Below are 10,752 nucleotides of genomic sequence, written 5' to 3' on the forward strand. Positions count from 1 at the left end.
ATAGCTTACGGCAGATAAAATCCTAGAATCTCTGGAGTTCAAAATAAGATGCTATAGACAAAGGCCCTTCAAAGCCGAGACTTGTTCCACACTGAAGCACACTAGTTCATATTTTCTACCATATTTTTGTCACAAGAATAATTTACAACAGCATAAAAGAAACATGTGGGCCAATTCCAAGATTCTTAACTTGATTCTTTACAATCTTTTCATCTTGACTGAAACTCATTCAGTATTTATATATTTAATTACAGATATTCCCACACTATGAGTCAGAGAAAATAAAGGCATGTGTTATATGTCATACAGAAGTATCTCTTGAGTTTAATTGACATTCATGTTTCAGGTGATCTTAAGAGGGATACGGGGTTTCACAATTTCTTTCTAGTACCTAGAACAGAATTCTTCATAATGACATCTCTTCAGTATTTTTAAGCATGCACTTAATATATTTGTCAAATCAGCCATTTTATTCTACAGCTTCACCTCAGGTCTGTTTCTTTTTAAACTTTACCTTGCTTTGTTTATCTTACTTAGATTTGATTTTATATTACTATTTATATTTGCTTTTAATAATAATTATATTTTATAGTTGCATTATAAAATGCATGCAGTGTCCTTGCATAAAACAGACTGGTTTACATAATACGAAAATGTAACTTTGGATTATATCTGCTCTAAGCCAAAGGAAGTTTTTTTAAAAAATAATACATATAAAAAAAGGCATTAACTTGGCAAACGACACTGACTGCAGTTTGAACATGATATTCTGTCTTTAACAACTTCTGGGGATCTAGGAATCTTTGCCACAGAATGTTAAATGCCTCAAAGGGAAAACCTGTCCTCATTTAGCTGACTAAATCAATACCACTTGACAACTGGCTAAGTCCCACATACTGTATATACTAGGTTAGCTTTGCACAGAATAATTGAAATATATTTCACCATTCTTACTTTAAAGAAACAAAACCTACCACCATCAATTAAATATTAACTTGTCAAAGAAGAGACGCTCCATGTTTTATGCCACAGATATTATTCTGTAAATTCCATGAGTTTCTTGCACAATTTTTATTGAAAATCCTTTCCATAGAAGACCCCTATGCAGGATACATTTATAGTATACCAGGTAAATAGTCAAACACTAAAGAATGTAATCCCTGAAAGCAAGCAAGCCAGGAAAAAAATAAAAAACAAACACAAGCCTGTCCTATCAAAAAGGAAACCCCACCCTAAGAGGTGCAAACAGTTTATACAGGCACTTGCCATTGGAGGATACTATTTATTAAGTAGGTTCCTGTATAAACTGCAGTTTGGATTATACACTGCAGTTATAAGACCACAGGTAAAGATGCATGCAGAGAGATGCCTAAGCTCAGCTCTGGCCTATTCTTGCTTACTCAGTTGTTCGAAAGAGCCATTTGGGGGATACTAGTAGGTAGACAGTTGTGGCATGCTAGAAGAGAACACTCTCAAAACCAGTTTTAAGACACCTATATAATCAGTAGACCTTTACTCTAAAACTCAATTTTCCTAATATTTGATGTGAGGCAAGTATCTTTGAAACTCAGAAGAAAATGGTTATAAAACTGGAATAACCACGTAATAGCTATGATGTATCTGGTCACTTACTAAGAGCACCTCCTCAAGAGTCAGCTGTCTGTACTAACAGAAAAAAAATCAAATTGTCCAGAAATGAGACTGCTTGCTGTGCCAACTTTCAGGAAATGGATGATCAGAATAAGTTAGCTCCTACTGTTCTCAGTCTTCAGGAAATATGGCACAAGATTTTTTTTGTGTCAACTAAGTGTTCATAAACAGTCAGTGCAAGAGGGCCCAAGTTTCACTCAAGAAATAACATGGCAGAATTACAGATCTATAATCAGGAAGACACATTTGTCACAAACCCAGATATGAAAAGAGCTCTGATATGTTTGTCTACACAGATGTAACATTTAGGACTCCCATTGCTTTACTGGCCCTAAGAATCCAAATCTCTTCACAGTTTTTTCAAATAACCCATTTAGCTGCAATCATCTGCATCCTTAAATTCCTCTGCCTGATTTACATGCAGTCCATCGAATTTTCAGGTTGCAGGCCCACAGAAGGAATCAATCCTTTGATGTGGGCACAGCTAGAAGATAGGAAACCATCAGGTTCTGGGTCTACGTTTTCAATATTGTCCATCTGGTCTTTAGGTCCATCCCAATTGATGTGGAAACGGGTGACTCGGGGATTGGAGGCCAAGATATTCCTCTGCAACTAGAAAAACAGCAGAAAAATAATCAGCATTATTTTTATAATGTATTTATTTATTTATTTTCTACCCTGCCTTTATTATTTTTATAAATAACTCAAGGCAGCGAACATACCTAATACTCCTTCCTCCTCCTATTTTCCCCACAACAACAACCCTGTGAAGTGAGTTGGGCAGAGTGACTGGCCCAAGGTCACCCACTTGGCTTTCATGCCTACGGTGGGACTAGAACTCACAGACTCCTGGTTTCTAGCCAGAACCTTAACCACTAGACTAAACTGGTGTAGAAACTAATTTTGTGAATAATACTTACTACTGTACAGTATTCCATCAAAGTAATCCTTGTGCAGTAGACCTGCATACTCTGTTCTGAATGCTGAACTCCATCCCATCGAGCCAGTTTGCTTTAAATATATTTGTCAGAGTATGTTCTTTCCTCAATGAAATTATCAAGTTCCTCTAACTTAAGATGATCACTAAACACTTGACATTAACTTTGAGATTTAAAGCTTTTTCTCATAGTATTCTGCAACAAGCAACATCATTTAATCACACTGCATATCCAAAAAGGAACTGTAACTAGCTATTATTCATCTTACAAAATTTTATTTGCTTTAGCAACAAAATCAAGCTCCATTCTGTATCATAAGGACTATATATTTTTCTGCATCCTATTCAAGGCATAGTGCCTTGTCCAGGAAGCATACAGTAAACTGATACTGAGCTGAAATCATTGTAATAGTTTCTGACTCAGTTCTGGGATCCTAATTTGTATAACAGCTTCTCTATAACTGTATAATATTTACCAGTATTATACAATTGCTGATCTCAAGAACTACTAACCAGCTATATCTGCTATTTGGAGACTGCAATAATTTTATTTTCTTTAAAAGATGCTCTATTTTAATTAACTATATTTGCATACACAGACATACACAATCTGTCTATGTCAATATGCATTATATATTTGTACAATGGCCCTTTTATATCATTACTATTCCTGATAAGCAAAACAACTTACAAATCCTACCTGAATCCTCGTCGTATTTCAGAAAATTATAGCAGCCAATTTTCCTTCACCTAATTTCTAGGGAGTGGGTACTGCAAGTTTGGTGAGGGGTTGTTGTACTAAGCTGAAAAAATACAATCAGTGTGTTCTTATTAGTGTCTCACCTGGGAAAAGTCTGGCTTGAGAGGTGGGTTCTCTCTTAATTCAGGATTTATATATTCATTATTCACATAATACCCAATGCGGATGAACTCCTGACAAAGGTAGGTACAAGTAATGAGTATCACTGTAACTCCCACAGCATCACTTTCAGGGATTAGATCAGGGTTGGGACTATTTGCCTATAGAAGAAATGGAGAACAGATCAGTGACATTTGTATCTTGCTGTTCTTCCAAAGAATATAAAGCATAAATGGATTCTTTTCTCCATTTTATTAACAGCAAGCCATACTTCACAAAGAAACAACAGCTCCTAGGTTGAAAGGAGATTTAAATCCAGTCCTAAATAGCCCAAATCAAAGATAGAATCCAACACATCTCACTGGATTTTAGCACAAAGGAAGCAAAACAGACCACTGGTTTGTCTAACTTAGCATTGTCAGCATAACATTACAGCAGTTCTCTACGGTTTTAGATAGGAATCTTTCCCTACCCCTACTTTGAGGTATCAAGAATTGACCTCAGAATTTTTGCATAGAGAGCATGCACTGAATCACTTAGCCATGATAGAATAAATATGGAATTTAGGACATACTCATCTAGAAGACTAATGATAGAAATATTAAAGAAGTAATTATGTCCAAGTATCTGTAGATTTGTAGAATATTTTAATCCCACCATTCTACTTAAAAAGCATTGCAAGTGGTTAGACTTCTCCTCTCATGCTGTGTCCCTGCCTTCTTTCTTTTTCCAAATAAAAAATTAGAGCTTACTTCAAACACAAACATATGTCTCCCAGCTGGAACAGGTCCTACCAGTACAGAATCAAGAATTTGATCATATTCCTCACTCTCTGCAGATCCTACATAGATGATCTTCCATTCCAAATCTGAAAGATAAAAACAACAGGGATACAATTACAAGAGTATAAGCACTACAATCTTAAATCGCTGAGGGAAATATGCTCTTCTCCACCCTTGCAAAGCGAAAATATTGAGACAAGTCACTGACATGAAAGCTGGCTGGGTGATCTTGGGCCAGTCACTCTCTCTCAGCCCAACTCACCTCACAGGGTGGTGGTTGTGGGGAAAATAGGAGGAGGAGGGAGTATTAGGTATGTTCGCTGCCTTGAGTTGTTTATAAAAAAATAATAAAGGTAGGATAGAAAATAAAAAGATAAAAAAATATCTGCAAGTGCACGACTGAAGCAGCTTTTATCAACTAAGGAAGCCAAAACAACTATAATTCAGCTTCTATCATTTTTAGCTGTATCTCCAAAATATTTTAGAATAGCTTCTCCTCAATTTAAGTATAAAATGCCTTAACAAATGCAAGAACTGTGGATGAGATGTAACATATGCTGAGCACAGTACAGCTGTTTTCTTTGGAGTCTGACTTAGAGAAAATTGTTGGCAAGCAGATTTATACGACCATAAGTATTTAACATGCTTCATATAACCAAGACTCATTCCTCTAATTCTTAGAGCTGTTTCATACATTTTCTTTTAAAGATAAAGTATATGGATGAACTTATATCAAAAGTGGCCAACTTTTTGATGACTGAGGACTGCGCTTAACATTTTTAAGAGGCTGAAGGCTGCAAAAGATTTAGATTTTTGGCAGTTCGAGGATGTCCAGGGAATACAAGCAGTTGTAATCAGACCACCTCTGACTTAGAGCCAGCTACAGTTGTAATCAAAATTATTCAACCCCCATTGCAAATCAGGTTGATTGTCAAAATGTACAGACGTTCAGCTGTTTGCAATGAACAAATCAAACAAAAGCAATTGAAATAGCTCAACACAACAAATGCTTCAAGTGGTGTCCCCAAATTCAACTGAAAATGCAACTTATCATGACTTCTCCAATCTCAAAATTATTCAACCCCTTCATGGCAAGCATCTTCAATACTTAGTAGAGTACCCTTTTGCTGTTATGACCTGCTGCAAATGAGATGCATTGCCAGACACCAGCTTCTGGCAGCGTTCCTGAGGAATCTTAGCCCATTCCACATGAGCAATGGTCTCCAGTTCAGTAATATTCTTGGGTTTGCGTGCTGCAACTGCCTTCTTCAAATCCCACCAGAGATTCTATGGGGTTCAAGTCAGGTGACTGTGATGGCCACTGTAGAATCTTCCAGGACTACTTCTGCATCCAAGCCTTAGTGGAATTTGAGGTGTGCTTGGGATCATTGACCTGTTGGAAGGTCCAATGACGCCCAAGCTTCAGCTTCCTTACAGACGGCATGATGTTTTCTCCTCGGATTTCCTGATACTTCAATGAATCCATCTTGCTGCCCACACGCTGCAGGTTTCCGATGCCAGAGGATGCAAAGCAGCCCCAGAGCATCACCAAGCCACCACCATGCTTAACTGTAGGCAGAGTGTTCTCTTCAGCGTATGCTTCATTCTTCTTCCTCCAGACATACCGCTGATCCATCAGGCCAAAAAGTTCCAGTTTTGTTTCATTGCTCCACAGAACAGAATCCCAAAACTTCTGTGAATTATGTATATGATTTTGAGCATATTGGAACCAACTTTTCTTGTGCTTTTGGGTCAGTAGTGGTGTACGTCTTGGGAGTTCTGACATGGAAACCTTCTGTGTTTAGCATGAGCCTTACTGTGCTCACTGAAACCACAGTGCCTGTTGCCACCAAGTCTTGCTGCAGGTCTTTTGCAGTCACTCGAGGGTTTCTCTCAATCTGCCTTCTCAGAAATCTGGTTGCAGCCATTGACAGCTTCCTTTTTCTGCCCCGTCCAGGTAGCGTAACCACTGTTCCTTTAACTTTGAACTTGCAAACTACGCTTCCAGCGGTGTCTCTAGGAACATTCAGTGTTCTTTTTGTATCCTGTTCCTTGTTTGTGAAGGGTGATTATCTCTTCTCTTACCCTTTTGGACCGTTCTTTTGACTTAGCCATACTGTATTTCTAACATGCAGTCAAACGTGACACTCAACAGACCCCTAGCCACTTCAGGTATTTCATGTGTTAGAGCTCAAGCACACCTGGTGCAACTAATGAAGCCCTTGATTAGTTGCATCAGGTGTGCTTGAGACAACGCCTGTTTTGCATACTGTATGTGTGCTGTTGTGATGGATTCTATTCAGGGGGTTGAATAATTTTGAGACTAGAGAAGTCATGATAAGTTGCATTTTCAGTTGAATTTGGGGACACCACTTGAAGCATTTGTTGTGTTGAGCTATTTCAATTGCTTTTGTTTGATTTGTTCATTGCAAACAGCTGAAAATCTGTACGTTTTGACAATCAACCTGATTTGCAATGGGGGTTGAATAATTTCGATTACAACTGTATATGTAGCTGATCAGTGGGCAGCCATATAAATTGAATAAAGAAATATTACACAAGTTGTAAATGCAGAGAAACCAGGTTCTCACTAAGTTTAAAGAATATTCTAAAAAAGGTCCACTGAAATTTATTTCATTGTTTTCTGTCTTTATGATAATCTTATTAGATAAAATATTTATTTATTCAATTTGTATGGCTGCCCATCTTACATAAGTGAATCTAGGTGTGTACTTAACAGCACACTCAAGCACTCATTCAATGAGTCTAGAGACCAGGCTCTTTCTACTGTTTAATGATGCGAAGTGACTAGTACAAAAAGTTGCAAATGGAGAAATTCCCATGCAAACTGTCATTTAAAACTACAAGCCTCTAAATTACCCCTTACATACTAAAGCATGCAACCCCCCTTCCCATGCCAGATGGCCCTCCTGGCATTCGCCCGGCCGAATGGCCTTGGTAATAATTCTTTAGCCATAACAACCCCATTCCCACTCCGATCTGGCACCCCCCTCCCTTCTGGCGACTGGAAGTCTGTTCACACCGGTGCTGGAAAGATGGAAGCGATTCCGATAGGAGAGTTCCGTGAACCTTTGATCAGGGAGTCTGACAAGGTGGCTCAACAGTGAAAATCAGGAACTACAATGCATAATCTTCTATGACAGACTGTTGATGCAACTATGACATTTGATTCATATAGTACAGGAACTCTAATTACAAGAATCTATATCCAGAATTTTTCCATGTCTTTTAAACTGAAAGTGGTGGAAAAACACACCATCAGTTTTTACCAACTGCATCACCAAAATCTGGTGGAATGATTGGAGTGGCTTCAGAAACTACAAAAATGTTTTTGAAGGCTCTATGCAGTCCTGGATTGTAAATTGTTCACTCCCTGCTCTAGTCTGTTACTCCAGTTTTCACCATAATCAATTCTCAACTACAGAAGACTCATTCTACCTCTGATTTAGACGGGTTTCTGAATGCACCTAGAACTCTTCACCTTATCTGTTGGAGATTACCAATATGTGGAATAAAGAGATACCCTGGATGTTTAACAATACAGCTCCTCAGCACCCTCTCATGGGGACAAAGACAAATCCCCTTGGTTTACTAGGCAGCTGTGAATAATGAAGCTGATGGGATATTGGCTGGAGTACAAATGAAGGAACTGGTAGGACAGATCAGTTTATGCAGGGAGTGAGGTCTACCTATATTTTAATTTTAAATTATGTTTAATTTATACCAGACATTTTGAGTATTGGCCAGAGCAAAATGTGGGAAATAAAGAAATACTGCTGGCCTCTGTTGTGTTCAGCTGTACTTATTGTCCCAGATTCTAAGATTTTTCTAGATATTGCCCACATGCTTTCAAACATAAGTTTTACAGCTGTAGTTTGGGTCTAGGAAAACACTTATTAACAGGTATAATTCCCAAAATGCTGAACTACACAGTATTATATGGTTATCATATGTAATAGAATCATACTAAAACAGTATGAGCAATGCAAAACAGGGAATATGATCATCTTCTTCATAGACCCTTCTTCTATGCTACTTCCTAGGCTTATTCATGAGGGAAAGCCATACGCTTGATAAGTCACTCTGTAGCAAAAGGCTGACTCCCAATTGCTTCTTCTGAAGAGGACTATAATTGAATAAATGCTTGCTTTTTGTTTGTAAGAAAATCAGTACAGTAGCACAAAGTTAGAAAGTGTCTTGTATTTCTTGATGAGGTTGAGAAAGTAGCTTTCCCTCAGATCACTCTGAATCATAGCATAAAATGAAAATCCTATGAAATAATCAGTAGGAAGTAGAAATCAGAGGATCAGATTTAAATTTCTCAGTCCAAGATACAGAATTAGAAACAGATTGGTAGAGGAAGAGACAGTTATGCTCCATATGAGAAACTGTACATATAAGTCTCTTTTCTGATTGTGTTTCCTGTAACAGATTGTAAGTTTAGATTTTAAGATTGTGGGGCAGAGAATCATCCTGATGTTACTAAGAAAAACACTAACAGTTTGTTCTGTGTACAGCAATGGATTTGTTAGTTCATTTTCCTCTTGAAGCTAAGTAAATCAAGTCTGGCTCCTGTAAGAAGTATATATTCATCTAAGACAGAAGGAGAAAAAGAAAAAGTAATAAATGGTAATCAGGAGTAAAATCAACTTATCCCAGAGTGTAATGTGCAGAGGCTTTTATTTGAAGATTTAAAGCAGCCTTTCTCAACTGTTTGACTCCAGACGAACCCTTGAAATATTCTTCAGGTCTTGGGGAACCCCTGCACATTCAGGCTCAAATATAGACCACAAGTTACAAAATTATTATATTAGTTTCATGTGTAGGCCTGCATATATACATTAACAGCGTTCTTAAACTAAAAATAAAGAATGAAACTTACCTCTTTAATGTGAAGTTGCCTGAATTTGAAATAGTTTTTTTAAATAAATGGTGATCTCCCAGGGAACCCCTAGTGACCTCTCAGGGAACCCTAGGGATCCATGGAAGCCTGGTTGAGAAACCCTGATTTAAATTATCAAGTATGGTTTTTTGCCTTGCATGAAAGGACGAAGACCAATGCTACTGCTGAAAACCATAGAATAGAACATAAAGCTTTTAATGAGCAAAAGCTTTCATAAGCTCTGTAAATTAGTCCAATAGGAAACAGAATACTATTTCCATCTGCTAAAATGATCCGCAAGCTTTCTGCACTGATAATAAGCCGCAAACAAAATTTAACTGAAATCTGAAGGAATTCATGATTACTACAGTACTCTGAAAGTCCCCCCACCTTCAACACACACGGGTTATTATACCTATTCTAAAGCCAAAAATACCCTCCTTGTTTGCCATGTCAGTACTGAAATCTTTTTGTGAACATCCCAGCCACGCATGTCTATTAGGAGTCCCACCAGGCCAACACTCTCCCTCCACCAAATCAGAGAAGGTACTTTTTTTGCTACAGGTATGAAGACCGGGCTATTTGAGGCAGGAGCATTTAAAATTATTTAGGTGACGAGATTGTGGTAAAGTCAACAGACAGACTGCAACCGCGATTCCAACAATTAACCTCTCCCCCAAACAGGAGGTATTCAGTTTCATTCAAACCCCTTCTTCCCCAATAGCTCAAGGTAGTACGCTCCGCTTTTTGCTCCTCAAAGCCACCTTGTGAAGGAGGCCGGACAGCTACGGAGTGCGAGTAGCCAAGGTCATTTAGTAATTCTTTTGGCCGAACGTCTCAATCATAGGACCAAATCTTCCCGCCGTAACGCATCTCTCCGCAGCTCTGCTCCCGGGAGCGCTGCCCGTGGGCGGGAGACTTCGCGCGCCGGTCAAGCCCAACGCCTGGCACTCACCGTGGGGCAACGCCTCTCCGCACTCGAACTGCACCTGGAAGCGGAGCGGGTGGTCAAAAGGGCTTGGGTTCTCCAGCAGCGAAACTCCCAAAACCGACACTCGCGCCATGACAGGCTCGCTCGCTTCTCAGTGCTCTGTCCCGCCCCCTTCGATTTCCTCTCCCAAGCTCGCTCCGCGCGCCACCGGCTTAACGTCCCAGTTGCGCCACCGCCAATCCTCGCACTTCGCGCCTGAGCTAATCCTCCTACCTCCTCCAGTGGAGCCCGGCCCATCGTCCCCTCCACCAATCGCCTTTTTCCTTCTGTCCCCGGCGGGACCTCAGTCTAAACAATCCGTGTTCTACTCGCGCTTCCCGCTCTCAGGCCCTGGACCCGGGCATCGCTGTTGCGCTCTTTGTCTATCCTGAGCGCCAAAGCCCTAGTAGCTAATTGGCGCTTTCAGTTGAGCGGTACGTGGCCAAACCAAAGAGGAAGTGAGCCAGCTGACTCGAAACTTCGCCTTGCACACTGCCTTCCTCGGCCGTACACTGTTCTAGGATGAAGACACCGTGCAGTCCTAGGTGAAGGGACAAAAGCATTCGTGCGCAACTTTTGGGGCCAACAGCGCATACGGGCTTTGTGGAATATGGAGAGTGGGCACTAGCATGTGGGCCAAAACCCAGGGGA

General features: G+C 39.7%; 1 protein-coding gene across 2 annotated transcripts; it reads right to left on the reverse strand.

Annotated features, from left to right (window-relative positions):
• Positions 1-1,056: 1,056 nt before the first annotated feature.
• On the reverse strand, positions 1,057-10,260 carry ASF1B (anti-silencing function 1B histone chaperone). 2 transcript variants are annotated; one of them, XM_063292519.1, is made up of 4 exons: positions 10,087-10,260; positions 4,199-4,314; positions 3,431-3,520; positions 1,057-2,262 (listed from the first exon to the last, which is right to left on the reverse strand). In XM_063292519.1, the coding sequence occupies exons 1-4, from the start codon at positions 10,193-10,195 to the stop codon at positions 2,065-2,067; spliced, it is 513 nt and encodes a 170-aa protein (XP_063148589.1). In that variant the 5' UTR covers positions 10,196-10,260; the 3' UTR covers positions 1,057-2,064. The 2 variants fall into 2 exon arrangements, with proteins under 2 accessions (XP_063148589.1, XP_063148588.1); XM_063292518.1 differs by having other exon boundaries at positions 3,431-3,607; positions 10,087-10,257.
• Between the last annotated feature and the right edge of the window lie 492 nt (positions 10,261-10,752).

The sequence above is a fragment of the Candoia aspera genome, chromosome 2, assembly GCF_035149785.1.
Source record: "Candoia aspera isolate rCanAsp1 chromosome 2, rCanAsp1.hap2, whole genome shotgun sequence".
Classification (NCBI taxonomy): Eukaryota; Metazoa; Chordata; class Lepidosauria; order Squamata; family Boidae; genus Candoia; species Candoia aspera.